Below are 19,931 nucleotides of genomic sequence, written 5' to 3'. Positions count from 1 at the left end.
AGTATATGTCTAAGAGAGAAGTAGTTTTATAAAGTGCATTAAATAAACCATTTTTAAGACTGCAATTTCAAAATAGCTACCTTTAAAAAACAAATCTTTTGAGAATTTGAAAAAAGACACATTAATTTCATTTAGAAGAAAACTGTGTTTGAATACCATGACAAAAGAGTCAGGAAGAAAGAGGACAAAAATGAATTTCATTAAGATTGCTTCTTTATTCTGGTCACGTAATTTTCTTTTTATTTTAAATTATATCTGTGATCTAACACAAGGCTGGATGATTCCAATGATGCAAAGACATAATTTGTTTTTCCAGCCCTTAGCAGCATTTTACTCTTGGGGCCTCTTTCTCAAGCGGTACACACTGCATCACATGCCTTCCAGTCCTTTGGGGGATGCAGGCTAGTGGTATGGATGCTTTCTACTGACCAAATTTAGATAATTGTTCCAAAACAAAGAGGGATGGAAAGAGGTACCATATCCCGTTTATTATTTTTACGAGATTTACCATTTGCAATTAAAAGGATGGAAGATAGTTGTAGGATGTACAAAAAAGCCCAATTTGGACAATTTCTATTCAAGCATATTTGTCTCTTAAACAAACCATATGTAACTTTTAATCCTCCTCTTCATCTGCCATGGGCAAACGCCACAGCAAACAGCACAGTCTTCTGTAGTAAGATTTTCTGTTGTAAGCAAAAGTTTAAGTTAAACTGCAGTTAAGTGAAGGTTTTCTGTAGTAATATTAGAGGAGACATAGAAGTATAACTTTCTGAGGTTGCTCTTAACTATATGTAAATTTGGGTCACCTCTCATACCCATCCTTTTGGTGACTGGATATAGCCTTCCTTAAAATATCTCTATTTTGCTATATGTAAGAAGCTTGTCTTTTCCTTGCTCTTTGGTTCTTCAACAGTAGAGAAACTAAAGTCTTCATTAGGCTCTACCATTTTGTTATTTAAACATCACGACTTTACTTGCAAACTTTGAAAGCATTTAAATACATGAAACAACATAAATCATAGTTGAGTCAAGAACTAGAAGGACTTTGGTTTTACATTTCAATACAAACAAAATGAGAAGGTGGAAGGAAGATAGGAATTCTATAGAGAAAAAAGTTAAAATCAGTCTCATCCTACATTTATAAGAAATAATAGGATAACAGATATATAGAAGGAAAGCTGACCTTTCTTCTCATCTACTTTATTCTGGGAGGAGAAAGAGTTTTGGCCATATCAACTTCTATTCAGAGAAGCCTGTGGCTCTATCCAGGAAAAGCTGATACAGGCTAGGGGACATTTCTGGATGTCTTCGTACATCCTGATTACTGGCAAAGGGACTTTGCTGTAGAAACAAAGGAAATAAGGGAGATTAACTTTTAGTCCCAGAATGACTGGGGCAAAGGGCACTGTTTAAGCAAAACCAGCATTCCAGCAAAACTGCCACTATCTGGATAACTGGTGACAATCTGGAAATCTGTATCTTGAGCAAATGGCAACGCTGTCTATCCACCTTTCACTCTGCTGATTAATAGCCTAATTAAGAGTGTAGTGTGTTCCATTTGTTATAACCTGTTACAGTGCCATGTCTTAAAGTGCTAGTGGTTAGATTCTTCTTCATATTGCCATAAAAATAATACCACTGGATTTTTAAAAAACATAAAGTGCTCCTGTCATCCTTTCATTTTTATTTGTATTTTCTGCCTTTGAGCTTTATTCTTTTAGGTGTATCATTAAAAATGAGTCACCTGTTAATGTGCTGAAGGCTTTAGGTACCTAGATGATTCTTTGGAAAGAACTAAAGAACACCTGCAATGTCTTAAGGTAATAACTGTCAAACTGTCAGAGGCAAAAGTAACAAGCAAAAATATTTGCAACAAAAGAAAGGAGAAGACAGCCGTTGGAAAGGGAAGCAAGCTATATTTATAAAGCTGGTTGTAAAGGCAGTTAATGCTAAACATGTGATGTTTATGCCAATAGAATGAGTCAGATATGCTTCAAGTGAAATACTGTATTTTGAGCTGCCTGATGTCACCAGCGCCTGCAGGGACAGTTTTCTAACTCTTCACGAACACACAGCCAGCTCTTCAAAGTAATTTTCATTATGCAACAGTGGAGCTTGAAAGGCATCCTCCCTTATTGATCTTGTTTTTTGCATGATTCAACTTGTTAAGAACAAGATAAAGCTCCTCTGATAAACATTGATATTCTATAGGTAGGAGAATTTCTTTTGTCTAACGTTTTTATAGTCATTGTTTGTATCTATTCAGACAGCTTAACCTTCTGTAAGCCTCTGGTAAGTCATTAAAATGGCTTTCTCCCTCAACAGTTAAGCTTCCTTTAAACTCTAGCCAGCTTCTTGCATTCCTGACCTTCTGGAACTTCTGAGCCGGTACTTGAGACCAGTCATGGCACCTCACCTACTGATACCCAGTCAGGACTGGGCCAGTTTTTTTCTAGATTTTGCTTTTTTCATGTTAAATTTAATGAGACAGATTTTTCAGAAAGAATGCACTGATAAAAAGAGCCAGCCTTTCCCTTTCCCTTTCCCTTTCCCTTTCCCTTTCCCTTTCTCTTTTTTCTTTTTCCCTTCCCTTCCCTTCCCTTTCCCTTTCCCTTTCCCTTTCCCTTTCCCTTTCCCTTTCTCTTTCTCTTTCTCTTTCTCTTTCTCTTTCTCTTTCTCTTTCTCTTTCTCTTTTTTCTTTTTCCCTTCCCTTCCCTTCCCTTCCCTTCCCTTCCCTTCCCTGGACCATATTCCCATCTTCCTTCTTGGACCATATTCCCTGAGCTACGGGCTAGTATGAAAAGAAAGGATCAAATGGGGTAATTTCACACTAAACTAATCCATCTCCTTCAAAAGTGTTGCAGATTTGGAATTCCTTTCCTGCTGTGGTTTTTTTTTGGGGGGGGAGAGTGGGGTGATTTGAGACCTACCTTGATATTAAGTATATATATTAACTAAATACAAATACAAAAATACATTCTAAATATTTTAAAAAACAATTTGATGATCCCTTTTATTCCTTTAAATTCTTTGGCAATCACTTTACCACAGAGTGGAAGAGGGGAGAAGTACATTCTTAACACTAGAGTATGTAACCTGGATGGGCTGGCTGTACAGTAGAGTTCAAACAGAATTTGGGGTGATCCTGCAACTTCAGGCCATGCTGACTCACTTAAGACACATTCATATGGCTGTTGTGCTGTAGGTCAGCTGGCCAGCTGTTCACATGTTAAGCCTCACAAATCTGCATTAGTCGCAATCCTAATTTATCATGTATTTCTATGTATTTTTTTAGCGTGTGCTTCATGGAGTACAATCTCGTGGCACTTACTTGCAAAAACTCAAAAGTCTGTTTGTATCTAGGGGGTGAGAGTGGTTTCTAGGCACTCTGGAGAAAAGTTAATGACTGCAGCAGAAAGGTGGGTAGGTGGTAGACTCCGTCTGCCAAACTTGGCTGTGTGTTGTGTATTGACACAAATTTTAAACTCTGAGTAAGCCAGACTCTTTAAAGGATATGCCTCATTTACCTCTTGAAGAGTGGCAGATGTTTCCACCATCCCTCAGAGGGGAGTCCAGCCTCCCTAGCTGGGTGCCTGAGCTGTACCAGAAAGGATGCCTCTCTGTAGGCCTTTTAGGGCAGTCCCTTTCCCTGATTAGATTTCTTTTTGGGAGAATTTTTAGGCATTTACTACATAGAAGTTTAAATTAGGAAGGCTAGTTCCCAGCTGTGGGGTAATAAATTGAGACAAATACCAGAAATCGGCATCTCTGTATTTCTATCAGAGAAAACAAATATTAGACTAATGATTTAATATTGAGTAATGATAATGAAATTATAAAAAAGCCCAAACCCTATGAAAGATGTAGAATGAAAAAACAGTCCTACCAGTCAAGTGACGTAGGTTCCATCTTAGGATGCACCTGTAGAAACAATCTAGCTTAAAGGCACACCTAAGACTTGCTTACCTAAGATCTGAAAGACCAGCAGGATCTCCTTCTCCACTAACTCAAAGGACCTTAATAATGCTGGACTTGTATTTTAATATGCCTGGTGAAAAATTAGATGGGATCAGTCCACACAGGTATTGCACACTGGGGTGTGAAATTTGAGTCCAGATAAGGAGAATTATATTTAATGGTGAATTGTACATTACCTTAAAGACTGTAGTGTATGCAGTAGTAGTTCTTTTAATAAAGATAAGCCAGTTGTGTGTTCCACTTCTAAAATAGGTTTGCAGTCATGTCCATTTGAAGATAGTTATTCTATTTAATCTGCACACATACTGCATGTATAAAGATCTGATTGGTTCCTGTGATTACAGATGTTATTAAAAAAAGTGAAAAAGTGCCATGAGTCTCTCTATTATCTGACTTTATATGTGTATTTCACAAACCATTAGTTTGGATTAGAGAAACGACAAGGTTAAAAAAAAGAAAAAGCCTTCAAGTAGAGATTTAAAATAAAATCTGCACATATCATTGCCAGCTTTTTTTTATGACTAATTCAGCCACTATTGGCTAGGAAGAACAAAAGAGGGATTTTCTTTTTTTTCTGTTTTTGTTATCCCTGAGCATTTGTACAGTACAACTTTGTTTAGTTAAGTAAACTGTAAATTAAGTAGTCTCTGCTATTTCCCCTTTTTTAGCAGTGCTCACATAAAGATCTACAAAAACTCACAGCTAGGTAATAAGTAGATTGACTACTTTTATCATTGAATGATCATAAGAGGAGTTCCTCAGTGGTTTAGCGCAGCTATTTTTTAAGTCAGGGTTTTTACATGCACATTTAGGGGAGAGTAATGAACATTCAGTATATTTATTATCATGGAAATTCCAGTACCAATAAATTATTTTTTTCATGTCATATAGTAAGTGGTGCTGAGACCATATTCATTAAGGAAACCAGGTATAGATGTTCATGATTCTGATGTATATCTATCTTAATATGTGTATTATAATGCATTCATGAGTATAAATAATTACACTGGAGCTTTTTCAAATGAATAAGATATTAGACTGTTATTCAGAGGATGTAGTCCTATTTCTGTTTCTGTTTACATATTGTGCAACCCTTCACATTCTGTTATTTAATACACTGTTGGTCTAAGTTATGCTGTATTGTTTGACTGATCTAAATATGACCCATATTGTACATTTTGCTCACCCATGTCAGTTGAGTTGCTCTGCTAGTGATGGACCTTGGAATCACTAAATTTGAGTCTCTTGCTGTTGGTGGCAAGTGCAACTTTTGTGCTATACATACCTGTAGGTAGCAATAATTTCTACCGAAGACCTGGAGGCTCTCACAGGAAAATAGTAATTGAAAAATTATCTACACAGTCTGTGTAGGAAAACAGTAATTTTCGTTAAAACACGGGAATGTGCTGTTGTTACAACTCAAGTTTAATTGCTTTTGTGACATTCCCATTTTATGGTCTTTTTGCTGTCTCCTTTACAATCTGGAAAGACTTGAAAGGCGTGTAGACACCATTTTTCCATACTTTCATTTAGCAGAACAGCTTACGTTGGATGCAGCCTGAAAGACAGACCAACCCTACTCTCACGCAATACCCTAACTGTGAATGAGGGAATGGAGAATCAGATCTAAAGTTTATTATTTAGGATAAATAGAACCATAATAAAATATTCAAGATGCTTATTCAGTTTTGCTTATTTTTCCAATATATTGAGTAAATGCGCAATAAAACAGAACCAGCTTTGTTTGTTCAGGTTGTTTTTAAGTTTAGCCTTTCTGACTTATTTTTGCATGGTTTTGTGTTGCTGCAAAGAGCTCCATTTTCATCTCCTTCATCCTGGATATTGATTAAAGTTCAACATTTGGGATGAAAGGAGTCAATGCAGTCACCACTTATTCGCGCCATTAAAAATTGAAGGAGAATCCTACCCAGAGCTGGCTTTTTGTGGATTTTTTTTCCTTATAAAATATTAGTTCAGACTTCAATACTACGTAGGAATATTTTCATCATCAAGTTGATTCTCTGCAGTTGTGAAGCTGGAGTTATATAAGTAGTCACAGTATTTAGATAGCAGTTTGCTAAAATACCTCTAGGCTCATCAGGAGTTAGACTTATACTATTGTATGTAGAAAGCTGGATCCTACAAGATCTGCGTGAGAGGTAAGTCAGAGGAAACTCCTGGCTAATTACCTTCAAGTGCTTTAAGGATAATGGAATACCTCCCTAAATGTGAAGGAAAATTTAGGAGGAAGGAAGAAATTGTAGGTAGTGTGTGAGAAAGATGGGGTCTAACTCACCTAAAAAGTACGTAAATGTCATATGTCAGTTTTATTTGCTTTACTGGGTCATCTGTTTCTTCTAAAATCAGTGCCTAAATTCACCGTGCAGTTAGTGGAGAAAGTTTTTCAAAGGTCTTAAAGTGATGTTTTAAAATTTATGGGTCTCAGTTTAAACAGGCAGGCTCTCTTTATGGATCTTTCCAATGCAGTTACCTCTCTGTCACAGGGAGCAAACCTATTGGGGGGAACTTAAGCACTTAATTGATGTATGCTGTATTCACCTAAAGGGGAGGTGCACCCAAGTGCCTAAGTTAGATTGGCTGTATCCCATCTAGAATTACTCCTGAAAAAAACAGTAAAGACCATTCTCTATGAAATTGGCAAATCAGTTGTAATCTTTTTGTTAAAAAAATATAAAAAAATTGTAGGAAATTAATGATGTAGCTATGTTGCATAATCAGTTGTGGTAATTACATTTTTAATTACTTTACCCTTAGGACCTGGTTCTGATCTTGTTTCCATTGGTATAAGGCAAGGATAACTTAGATAAAATCAATGCAGCTAAAGTAAAATAAAATTGATGAGAAGTCAGAATTGAGCCCTAAATGGTATGCTAAAAGTGGAACTAATCAGAAAGCTAAATGGGTTTATAATTTGTGAAATTGACATTTTCGTAATCTAAATCTCCAAGAAGTTAACCTTTTGATACAGAACTTAACTTTCCTTTAGAGTCTCATAGCATTCAGGGAAGTAAAGCCACTAGAAAGCCTGTAAAAAAAAAAAGATGATTCTCTACAGCTTTTAAAACCACAGAGTAAATTCTTTCATTAAATGATTGATGTGTTTCCAGCTTAATAAATTTCTGCATCAGACAAGTCTTTTTGCAAAGTTTTCCGGTGAGCAGAACCTGGAGAAGTGTTGAACCATAGCATGTTCTCAAATAACAACAACAACAAAAAAATCCCCCCAAATCCAAAGTTGCTTTAAGCAGTAAGGAGTTTTAGGAACTAATGTCTACTCAAAGGGAAGAGCATTTAAGATATTTTTGAAATTATGTACAGAGTTTACTTTTTGTGTAATAGATGGTAGGGATACATATTTTAAAAATCATGACAGTTTACAATATGTAGTTGCATAAGTCCTATAAATGTATTACAAGTTATAATATTTTTGGTGTAAAAAAAGAAAACATAAAAATATTAAAGATATTTTCATACAAAATTTGTGAGCTGTTTTTAAGTAAATTTAATTTGCACATTATGTCTAAAATAGTTCTGTTGAATAGTCAGATGTTAGTTTATGTTGTATATTCAAATCAATCAAATAGTTTTACTTTGCAAAATACATTCCCCCAAAGATAAGGGGTTTTCCTTCTGCTTTTGCACAAGAGTAGTTTTTTAACAGCTTGTGCAAACATCCAAAATTACTCCATTTGGGACAATCAATGTTGTATCAAATGGATTTTTTCTCAGTTGTCAGAATGTACGTGAATTTTTGTACATCAAGGGAAATTTTGAATATTCTGTTTGTGTCTGTGGCAGTTCTCCACAGTGGTGACCTCACTCTGGCCAGTGAAACTGCTTCTTCTACGAGTCCTGACCTAGGGAATCATGGACTGACTGCTGTGCCTGACCTTCTTCTCATGGACATGACTTTCCCTCCTGTGCATAGTCACTAACTTCAGGCTTACTGCTTCTGATATTTATCACTGTAGCAGAGATTCCCTAACAGACATTTATCCATCTTCTTAAATTCTAGAGATTTATTGTTCTTTGGGAGAAAAACAGCTCATAATATGAAAGAGAATGCAAACTGTTCTTGCATGGAGTTCTTCCTGTATTCCTTGTGAATACTACCCATGCTGCTTTCAGAGATATGCCCATTGTTAGCAGTGCCATTATGATGCATTTCACAGGAATTTGGAAGGCTGGAACAGAAGTTGTTACACATTTGAGGAATGTTAGTAATATTTTTTTCCCCACAGAACAATTATGTCTTTGGAAGCGTCAGTTTGATCAAACTGTGATAATTATTGTTTTGTGCTGACATCTTTATTGAATATTTATATGCTTTTCTGTTAATACTTGATCAACTGGTTTTAATTTTTTTGGCATGGCACTTTGTTTCCAGATTTTGGTTGCTATGTCTGGAACAAAATGCTTTTTTTTATTTGGCTGGAATTCACTCAATTGTGTCTTGGACATCTTACACTAAATAAATATAATCTTACTACCCTATAGGCCTCCAAAGCTACAATTCTAAATCACCTCATACACTTCTCTAAAAGTAAAAATTGCTTTTGCTGAAGTCAAACTAGAATAGCAAACTTAGCTATACAGTAGCAATAAGAATATATTTAAGGGAGTTTTGTTGTTATTTTTTTTCCCCCATGTGTAGCATCCTTGAAGCTGACATCTATTTGTGACTGAATAGATGACAGCATGAAATTCAATTACAGCAAACAGTCTCAGTCATTACACCTGTCTGCTTCCAGAGAAAAGCACTTGTAAATTGTTTTTTATTCTTCTGTTCCCTAAAACCTATGTCTGTAATTGACACTTGCCAGCAGAGATGACTGTAGACAGAAGGAGAACATAATGTGTCTGAGTATCCCACCAGGGAAAAGAGTATCCTCATCTTTGGGGAGTTTTGTGGTGTTTTGTTTTCTTTAATGAAGAATAATATCTGTGTGCCAAGGATTTACTGCAAGGCTGGTGGCAGATGTTTCTCTTAAAAAAAAAAAAAAGTTATGAAAGATGAATCGCAAAAGAACACAGGACAAAAGGAAAAGCTAATTAACATAGAAATATTTCTTCTGCAAAGGAAAACAAATGCTTCAGGAGAACTAAAGCCCCTCTCTGTTATTTGTAAGGGTGGTTTGTTACTCTAACACATTTGTAAGAATCAGGTTTGTGCCTGACATGTCAAAACTTATTCGCAAAACAAGAGTTGTGGATATCTTGGGAAATGATGTTGTCACTTGTTACGCAACTCAGCATCCGTTCAGCACTGATTGATGCCCAAGTTGCCAGTTTTCAAAGAAGTGAGATGCAGACATAACAGTAATATTTGTACCAAATGTCAGGCAGAAGAAACAGGGGAGTTCATAGAACAGGCCTAGAAGTAGACTGTGACCAGAAAAAAATCAAAACGTGATAGACAAGCTGTCAGCCTGATCTTTCTGAACAGTTTCATTTCTTTCTGGTAGGTTCTTTTTCTTTCTTTTTATTAGTTGCCCTCCCCAGAATTTTGCCAGAGTAGACAGCATACAGAACCAATCCAGCTGCTGAGTTTTGAATTCAATGAAAGAATTACCAAACCATTATTTTAAATGCATCAGATGTTTAAAAGGTATGGACAATTAGTAAATCACTACATATTTGGTAATAATGCTATTTGAGCATAAGCGTTCTTAAAAATTTGCTAGTGATATTAGGGGAGATTAGAATGTATTTATTGGGTTTTTTCCTCCTGGGTCCCTTCCAACTCAGCATATTTTGTGATTCTGTTTTTTGATCTTCAGTGGTATGGTGTTCAGGCAACTACTGCATCTGTTCCTCTTTGTAGATCAGCAAGTATTTTGAGAGTTCCTCAGCCACAAAAGTATTGGCAAAACATGTGATGGAGTAATGCAGTCAAGTATTACTTGACTACCTTTCCTGTTCGCATGTACTCATGACATCCCCAAGTGGCTCAGAGCAACTGTGTGTGCCTTTGCTGATGGCTTACCCAGCACTGTAAGCACACTGTGTTATATTTATGAGCTGGAAAGTAAAGTGTGTCAGCGAGGAATTTAAAATGGTTTCTCTGTAGGATATTGTTAGTGTAAAATATCTGATTTATTTGGGTCTTTTTTTGAATGCTGCAGCTTGTAAACACAGTGGGGAATTTCTCTGCCATTGATCCAAAGCAATAGGTACTAATGGCATAATACAGTGGTACTCAATAACCTTTTATCATGGGCTGCTTTGTCATGTGGAGGCTTAACTGAGGGGAGAGAAATATCACAGTAACAAAACAGAAGATCTTGTGAATTTCTATCAATACACTTAACAATTTTCAGTTTAAGAGTTATCGTAATCTTTTCTGTTATCTTTTGGCATGAATTATCATATAGAATAACATGAAAATTATTGTGCTTATTAGTGTACACATGAAGTGAAATGTAAGCATTTTTTTCCAAGCTTTTCAAGGACAAGCTGTGGCAGTTTTCTGTCATGACTTTAGTAGCACTCAAGTTAGTGCTATTTAACAGTGCTGTGAAATTTTTAATAATTTGCATAATTAACTTAATAAACAGTTTATTTTTTTTCCTTTATTGCAAAACGCTTTTGTATCTTTCTAAGAAACAGAATATATAAGTAAGGGAAATATCTATACAGTAAAGTGTTAAAATTTGCCCAGTACCCTCAAGCCTGGTCAAGGTTTGGTTTTGACTGACCTCTTTTTACATCAGACAGCTCCTTAGAAGTAAGCAAGGGCATGTGTCCTGAAGCAAGGGAGGGCATGTGTGCTGAGGTATCCTGTTTCAGACCAGCACAAAAACCAGTGTGGTGCTACATGCTGACCCCCAGACCCCTGACAGCAGCAGCTGCAATTCCTCAAGGTGTATAATCTGTTTGCCTTCCACTCTTATTTAGTAATTTTGGCAATTCTGATGCCTAAGTTTCCCTTGAGAGCAAACCAGAACATGGTTGGAGGCCAGGTTATGACTTCACTTATACTCTTGCTCTTGGGAGCAAATCAGTGCAAAAGCCGGTACAGAAAGGTGCCCTTGGGGTAATCTGGGTGCAGGACTGTAATGGAGTATGAAGAGTTTTGTATTCTCTTCCTGAACAACCATTTAAGATCTAACAGCAGTAAAATTTTCTGCTACTATTTTCATATATATCTATATACACATACATGGGTTCATTTTACATTTGTTATTGGTAAAATGCCAGATTACAGTCTCACTTAAAATAGATGTAGAGCCAAAACAACTCTGTTATCCAAAGATTTCTGCCTAAAAAGGAGGCAGCAAAGACATCTTAAAAAGAAATAACAGAGTAGGTTATAACCATTGGGATGTCAATATCCCCATCTTTCTATGTTTTGCATCTGTTAGCAATGTCCCCTTCAGGCTCACTACTCAAAACACCCCTCAACTGCTGTAGAACACTGTTGCAGAAAAATGGTTTATGTCACGTAAAACTTATATTGGGCCTTTAGATACAGTTTTGCAGGCATGTAAAATTGATCTCATTGCTACTGTAGGAAAAGTTGGTGGTTTTGAATGATTCTTGCATATCTTCATGATATGAAAATTAAAGAGGCCAAAAGCCAAGAGTTTTTGTCCTTTAGGAAGTTCTGTAAGGGTGCTACCAAGGTGCCAGTGTCATTGTTAGACTTCAGAAAGTATAAGAGAAAGCTCAGATTGACTTCAGTACACTATTGCTGTTGTAAGATAAGGAAATCCAAAAAAAAGGTTAAGGAAGTCTGATAGCTGATTCATCCTTTAGCATTTGTATGATAAGTCATGAAACTGGAGTTGCAAGCGTAAATTTGGTGGCATTTGTTAATGTAGAGTTTAGTCCTGCACAAGGAGCATGTGCTCCTGTTCATTTATGAGATTTTCTGTATGAAGTGTGACTGCAGGATTGAAACCCTTATTTCTAAGGATTTTAAATGTTTTGTTTCATATACATGAACTACTAAACACCCAGGATACTGCTTCTAAGACACTTTTTAAAAAGTATCAAATTACAAGTGCCCATGACTGATGCTGTTGATGGAATTGAGACACACTCAAGATTCAGGACTTTAAGAAATCACTGAGAAATGGATAGGTATGTTTCTTTTGCTGAATTATCTTTTTTCAGTAAAAAGATATTTACATCTGATTTTGTGCTAGCAATTTGTGCATTATGCCTAATTCCTCTTATATATGAAAGTCCATATTCACATATATTAAATTTTCAGGTTTTATTGGGGAGGTTTTTTTGCTCAGCATTTTTGTTTGGTTGGTTTTTGTTTGTTTGGGGGTTTTCTGTTGTTTTGCTTTGGTTTTTTTGGTGGTGGTGGTGTGTTCTGATACACCTCTGTTTGTCTTCTGGAAAGCACACTATGGATCAAGAAAAATGTTAGTCTTGAGAACCAGAGAATAGCTAAGGATAGAGATTAAAGGCATGAGCAGTATTATGTTACAACATTTTCAGATGACTCTGGACTAAAAGTAGCACTTTCCAAAACAATTGCTACAGTTTTCTGTACCTCAATAATTGCACATATTAATAATGCACCATATGCTTGGCTTAGCAGCATGGATGTAACACGTCAATCTACCAGATGCAATATTCTCTCTGGAGCAGTATATATCCTTGGAATATCCTGCTCTTTTTGTCACCTCAGTTTTAACTTTTTCTATAACTTGATCTGAAAATGATGACCAGCTTGAAATCTATATAACTTGAAGGCTTTATCAGTAAAACCCAGTAGAGTTATATTTCTCAGTGTCTGTGATGTTGAAACCTGGGGAAAATCAATTTTTTCTTTCGCTGAATGGTATATTTGAAGCATTTAAAAAAGGTGAATGAGTGTGCTGAGGGCCTGTCATTCTCAAAGTACTTTCTTATGCAGCATGTGTAGGTACATCTGCCTGTTAGCCCTGAGAGGCTGTGTGTGTTTGATGCATTGGATGTTGTGTCAGCAGGAAGGAGAAAAAAAAGAGATGAGGTATATCAGAAAGAAAGTTGATAGCAAATGGTGTTTTGAACAGCCTGTATCCCCCTGTGTAATATATTATGGAAATAATGATTCTGTCAAGTGATGCTTCTTTGTAACCTGAAGTGATATGGTAGGGATTATGCATGCTCAAGTCATTCAGGACTGGGTACTTAGTTGTCTAGAAATGCTGTAAGAAGTGTCGTTGTCATGAAAGACTTCGTTAGAGGTGCAGTGGCAAGAAGTAGATTACTAGAAAAAAAAAACCCTGAAGTAGTTTATTATTATTGCTATTATTATTATTATCATTATTGGTTTAGCTAGAAATGAGAACAAAAATGTTATTTTTAATCCTGTTTTTATAGAGTTTTTTTTTTTTCCTGATAATTTAATTCCCTAATTTATCTTGTATGTAAGGATGAATTGTATTCTTTAACTCATTTTCAAGCTTGCTCAAATATAGTTGTTTCAAAACCATAAAAAGTTGTTAATTAATTAGCATAGATAGGCAATGAGAAATTGGCTAAACCTTTAAAAGGAGGTTTCAGGAAGCCAGAACAAAAAAAACCATGAATGTAAAACCATCTGTAAAAAAGCCACAGAGAGAATAAAGAGGAAATTATTATACTAGAATAAAGAACAAAATGCTTCTGACCTGTACACTCTCATTAAGCAGAGATAAGAGATGCAGCCCAAAAGGCAGGATAAAGATAGCCTACCCTCTCACATCAATGGATTGGCTTATGTGGCTGCTCCAGTTTGAAGAGATTTCCGTGCAGTGAAAACAAACTGGTGTTCCTTGCCAGAGGAGGATACTCTGGCTTCAGTCAATTTAATGATTGCCTTCTTCCCCTGAAAAACATGGGAACCCAAAATAAGGTTAGGTAGCATACTGCATTTTAGGAATCTCATGTGGTATGGGAATTATATGCAACATAATTGTCTTCAGAGCTGCCAACATACGCAAGGTTGGACTGTAGGTTTGGACTTCCTCTTCTTCCTCGTGTGGTTCTTCTAACAATCAAAGGTAGCACAGCTGTTTTAGTTTTGGGTGCAGAAAATCCAAAACAAAAACAAACTACCGGAAACCCCCCACACAAACCCCAAACCAAACCATTTTGAATGCTGACTTGCAATGTTGATAAATCACTGGGATTTTAATTGGAATGGAAATTCTTTAAGAATGGAATATGCCTGTTTGTGATGTGCTTTGTACAGGTCTTAAGTAGGAATGTCACACAGTGCATTTTATTTCCCCAAATAAAATCTTCCCCCTCTCTCAGTCCCTCCTCCTTTGCATTCCTGTTCCTTCCCCATGTACACAGAATTAACTAATATCAAGTTCATTTGGCGTCACTGCTTTAAGAAAAATGAATGCTGTGGCCAATGGAATGAAAAAACAAAAAGCAGGAAACAAAAAGTGGAGAACAAATTCCAGTGACCTAGGTAATATAAAATTGTTCCATGATAAATACCAACATTAAAAATTTTGGACATCTGAAAATGTAAGATTAGCAATCTGAAAAATATTTATCTGGATGAGTTAGAAAATAATACATGAAAAATAATGACCTCTCTGAAATTCATTCAGGATGCAGAACTACTCATTTAGGCAAAGAAGACAACTAGTTAATCATGTCAAAGAAAACTAGACAGTAAATTAGTTTGCTGCATTCTGGAGTCCTAGCTATGAAAAAGAATATATTTCACTAATTAAAGAGTGAAAATACTCTAAGCTTTTAGAAAGAGAATGCAAGGAGACTGATCCTGGTTTTGTGCAGCAACCCATGGTGTTTGTCTGATACAATTTTATGATTTTATCAGTTAGGCAGCCTAGATTAAGAGATCTTCAACTTTGATTGTATTGATTATATACAGCATAGTAGTTCATAATGAAAATTATCACGCATGGCTTCAATCCCTAGTTTTAATGGATTCTTGGAGCCTCTAATGAAAAGTAAACAAATTTAATTTAAAAACCTACATGAATGTACATTTTATAATTTTAAAAAACCCCTAGAAACTTCAAAATTGCAGTAAGAAGTTAACAATCCAACTTAATGTTTAGAGGGTTATTTTCTTGATTCTGCTCCAGGTATTTTAATTTTATCATTATGTTTTTATACTTAATGATACAGGAGTGTGCATTCTAGATGTTTTATGTTATTTTAAAAAACTAAAGAAAGTGAAGGTCACCTTGTTACTTGGGGTAAGAATTGTGTTTTATCTGAAGAGTTTACATGTTTTTACATACTAAAAGCTTTATACACAGTTCTGAAATAAGGTGGTGGTTTTTTTACCTAAAATATTTAAACTTTTCAGGTTTTTTAAACAAAAATTTCAGAAAATAATCACAATTAGATTCTGTGTTAGAAAAAGATATACATAAGTTTATCTCTAATTTAATATCTTTAAAATTATTTCTAGTATATTATTTCTAATAAATTTATCTCAGACCCCTTTCCTGTGTCTAAGTCTGCTCCAAGACCAAGTCCTTATACATGTAAATATCATTTAGCTTTTTACTGTAGGGGGCTGAAGGTCAGGTCCTCTCTTTCTTTGTCTTTTGCATGACCAAAATTGATTTCCATTAAAATGATTGAGAACAAGATCAAGTTCTGCATGGTTCCAATACCATAGTTGTTTTTCGAAGTGCTGTAGTTTTACAGGACTTTTGTTCTATATTCAGTGTGCATGTGAGGAAGACTGTGGTGTTTGGCCTCCTTTGATGGTGCACATCAGCAAAATACCTGCTGTCTTTTTCATTAGAGATAAGTTGAGAAAGTGAGTTATTTTTTCAGTCTCTCACATTTTATTACATTCTCTCTTAAACATTTTTATATGAGAGTCAATGTCTCTATAATGCTTTTATATTGGGTTTGGGGGTTTTTATTTTCAAAAGGTCCTTGTTTGTGGGTGATGTTTATTAGGAAACTCAGTGTATGTACCTGTGCATGCATGAAGCATGCATGTATTTTTATCTCTGTAGACTGAGGTGGAGGGAGACAGTGTCCCCTTTGTTTCATAAGATCTACTTCTTAAATTGTCTTGCACTTTCAAAAATGCCAAGACCAAATATGGAAACTTCCGCTCTAAAGAGAGAATGTCCTGGAAAGGTTTGAACTAATGTAAAAGAGTGGGCTTAGTCTCTTAACAAAGTTGTTTTCATCACCGTCATATTGTAATCAGATACTGTGAGAGATTATTTCTAAGCAGAATTGGAATTAGTCATATCAAGTCAGCCTAAAATGTGATTTTGTTTCTAAAAGATTATTTTTATTTTTATGTGCATTTCAGAAACATATGCAATAAATATTTAGACTCTGAATTTACTACACATCAATCTAAAAATTTGATTTGCTATCATCATCAGAATTAATTTGCTTAATTGTTTTTCCTATCCCATCAATCTCAGTTTTGCACTAACTCAAACAATGACACCTTTTGCTGTTTGCACTTTAGCTTGATTTCTGTTCTAAGGTTATGAACAGTAATAGGGTCCTGCTTGAATATTCATTAGCTTTGAATTGTGAGCTATGAAAAGGTGCTTTCTTTTACCTTAATGAAAGTGGCTCAGCATGGGGTGGATCAGTAATGACATTTTATTTTTGGCATCCAACAAATTTGCTTTTTTATTTATTGACACATCTTGTCCAAACAGCTCCCTCACAAGTTAGTGGCGTAATGAAAGAAAGAGTGCTGCAGAGGAGCGTGGAGCTTTCCTGGCAGGAACCAGAACATCCCAATGGAGTCATTACTGAATATGAAATCAAGTATTATGAGAAAGTAAGTGCTAAGATTATCTGTAATGTGCAACAATGTGTTGTTTGCTTTATGTTGGCTTGCTGCATTGTGGAACAGTGTTAAAGTCATCAGCTATCAACTACCCCGTTTCTCCAAAGTCAGTGATTTTGCTTGTTTTTAATAACTAGCTAAATTCTGCAATTATTATTGCTATCATGCGTCTTGTATATTGTATTTTGGCATACTAAAAGTGAAATATACACTTGAAATCTGCCTTTGTTTCCTTTTTTTTTTTTTTTTATTGTTAAGTTGTACCATTATATTGCTGTTTTCTCATCTTTTCTACATTTTATTTGAAGCTTGTTTCATTTCCTTCTGCATCAATGTAATTCTAGCCTTGAGATGATGTATCAAGTACAACCCTTGACTGCATTTTTTTATTTCCTTATGAGCTGGGCAGCTTCTACTTGATGTCTGAAAATTTTCAAAACACTTCCTACAGTTTTAGGAAAAAAATTTTCCTTATTTGTCCTTTTAAAAACGACTAGCACTGTGAAATTTATTTTTCACTTGTTCTCTCAACACAATAATGAATTGAAGGCTGCTTTTCAATAGTAGATGAAGTGATCTCTGTTTCTGGTAGAGTGAAATTGCAATCTTACTGATGTCAGTTGGAGTTTTGCCATTCATTTCAGCATGTCTAGGGCTTCATTCATGATACCTTTGAAGTACTGCAGAATAAAAAAGTTCTGACAACCGTAAGCTGGATGAAAGCAGAGTGAAGGCAGGTTGTGCAGCTCTGTGTTTGTCATGGGACCCACACTAAGTTTGACTCCTCCAGATTCCCTGGGAAATTTACTGCATAACATAACATACTCCTAATTTTTATAAAATCTTCTGTGAGAAAAAAGAAAGAATTAAAACGAAAAAAAAAGATAAAGGATCTCCTTTGTGATCACTCATGAAGACATTTCTGCAAGCAAGGTAACAGTACCCCTGTATCAAAAAGAGCATGTCAGCTTAATAGGTAACACAGAATTAGGTAAATTCAGACCAGATTGGATCTAATATCAAGTGTCATATTTAATTTTCAGTGCTGAATAACACAAATATACTTATCAAAAGTTCTTTATATGATTTGGGAAAGGAATAAAATTTTTATTTTTTGATGCTAACTTCCAGTTTAAGTTGTTCACTCTAGTGATTCTTATAACAAAATCTAGCAGGTAGGTACAGATAGCTAAACAGTTCCTCGGAGGAAATTTTACTAATTTTAGCAGGTAATTTTTGTTCCTCCAGCATGTGTGTGTACATACACACACAAATAAAGTCCAAGTATTTTTAAAAATTTACGTATTTACCAAGGGCAAAAGTGTGCTCTACACCAAAAAAAAAAAGAGGAAAGAAATTGAGAACCAAAAACCTTGGATTTTTTAGTGCGCAGAGCAGTTTCTAATCTGTTCAAATAAAACAAATAATTTAAATGGGTAGCGTAAAATGACAGAAAAATGACCAAGATACCCAGCTTTTCATATGATAGCTTTTAGAATGTGGTTTTTATTATTTTCCCTATAAACTCATGCAACTTTAAATAACCAGCAGAATCTCCTTGCCAGTTTTCTACATTTGTGAAGAGAAAAACTGATGTAAAAGTTCTTTTGTAATGGAAGGAGATCTTCCAGTATTATACTTACTACAGTGAAATTAATAAAAGAGAATAAAAAGCTCATTCTAACAGTCACAGATAAACTGGACTCTATATCTTTAACTGAGGAAATTTTTGCATAAATACTTAAATGCTTGTTTTCCTTCCAAAAAAATGCATTTCAGCTTTAGAATTACTTCATAATTTTCTTGCTCAGAATGAGAGAGGCTGTTTAAGTTTTGTTCCACCAGTTTAAAAGAAAAAAAAATGAAAGGATTTGAACTTTCAGCTCCTTTTAGAGCCAAATTAAATCAAACATTTTTGTCGTTCTGAAATACTCTGATATGTGGTTTTTTCACCTCTCACTTCTGGCTAGGGCTGGAATGGAAACTGCCTGAAATCTCCAAAGTAAGTCTGTCCTCTGAGATTTCTAACACAGGTTATTTTTATTTCTTTGTTATTTACTTATTTTTGAATACAAGGACTGCTGGCAATTCAAATAAGCGTCGTTTATGCATCAAAACCCAAACTGAAATTCCGCTGTGGCTTACAGTCCTGAACCTGACTGTTTATGGTTTCCTTACACTTGTTTCTCGTCTCTCAAGCATTCCTGTTCTTTCTCACATACCAACATACATTCCACCATGGTCCTCACTTACAGATGATTTAAATTCTCTTGGAGAAGATATGGAAAATTGTTGCTAGCCAAGACAGTGAGCTTGCTCAAATAACAGACTGGGCAGGAACCAGGAGAAGCCCTTACTGAATCTGAGAAAAGAAACCGTGTATGTTCTGTATAGCCCTGTATTTCAGCAAAAGCCTTTGTTACTTTACTGTCTGCTAAGGGGAAGGCTCTCCATCACTTTTAGCTGGTGAAGTATTATTGAAATGAGTTACAGATTTATTCCTTCCCTCTGTATCCGTCTCATTAGCACTGCTGCGTACGGCTCATGCTTCTCTGGTCATGTGGTGCATTCAGATGGTTGGTTAATTCATCTCTTCTGCCCTTCAAATCAGGGTTGCATCTGCCACCAAAAATCAACAGGGCTTCACATATCTATGCTGAAAGATAATCTGTGTCAGTAAATGTGATGAATAAGTAGAGCTTTTTGAATACTCTAATGATCTGTGATACAGCTTTTGTACTATTTGAAAGTGAGTTATTACTCATAGGGTTTGTAATCTTACAGCTTCAAATTTGTGGAGTGTCATACTGAGCTTCTTTCCCTGGGTTCTCCTTTATGCCATAGAGTCTAAAACTGAGAAAAGACTAAAAGCCAGAGATAAAAATCTGAAGTGAAAACTGAGTTAAGGACCTCAGAAATTATGCAAAATCCAGCCAATTATACATTGGCGATATTATATTTTTTAGAGGTGTTGGAAGGGTAGAATGTCAAAGTAATGATGTCAGTCAGAGTTTTGCCATCCATTTCATAATGTCTGACTTCATTCATGATAACTTTTAAGTACTCTAGAAATAAAGAAATTCTGACAGCTATAAACTGAATTAATGCAGAATGAAGGCAGGTTGTGCAGCTCTGTTTTTGTCATGTTCTGACCATGAAAGAACAAATTTCCCAG

At 35.5% G+C, this 19,931-nt stretch overlaps 1 protein-coding gene across 2 annotated transcripts in view; it reads left to right on the top strand.

Moving 5' to 3' along the window:
• Positions 1–19,931, top strand: part of LOC121673393 (ephrin type-A receptor 7) — a 139,086-nt gene that overhangs the window by 102,600 nt on the left and 16,555 nt on the right. For both annotated transcript variants that reach the window (XM_042046680.1, XM_042046679.1), the window contains exon 6: positions 16,623–16,747. In XM_042046680.1, coding sequence (XP_041902614.1) covers positions 16,623–16,747 — 125 coding nt within the window. The remainder of the gene's footprint in view (positions 1–16,622; positions 16,748–19,931) is intronic.

This window comes from Corvus kubaryi, unplaced genomic scaffold (assembly GCF_017639235.1).
Source record: "Corvus kubaryi isolate FWS band 111438036 unplaced genomic scaffold, C.kubaryi_AGA036_p1.0 65378, whole genome shotgun sequence".
Classification (NCBI taxonomy): domain Eukaryota; kingdom Metazoa; phylum Chordata; class Aves; order Passeriformes; family Corvidae; genus Corvus; species Corvus kubaryi.
The sequence above is the reverse complement of the archived record's forward strand: the minus strand, read 5'-3'. Positions and strand labels throughout refer to the sequence as shown.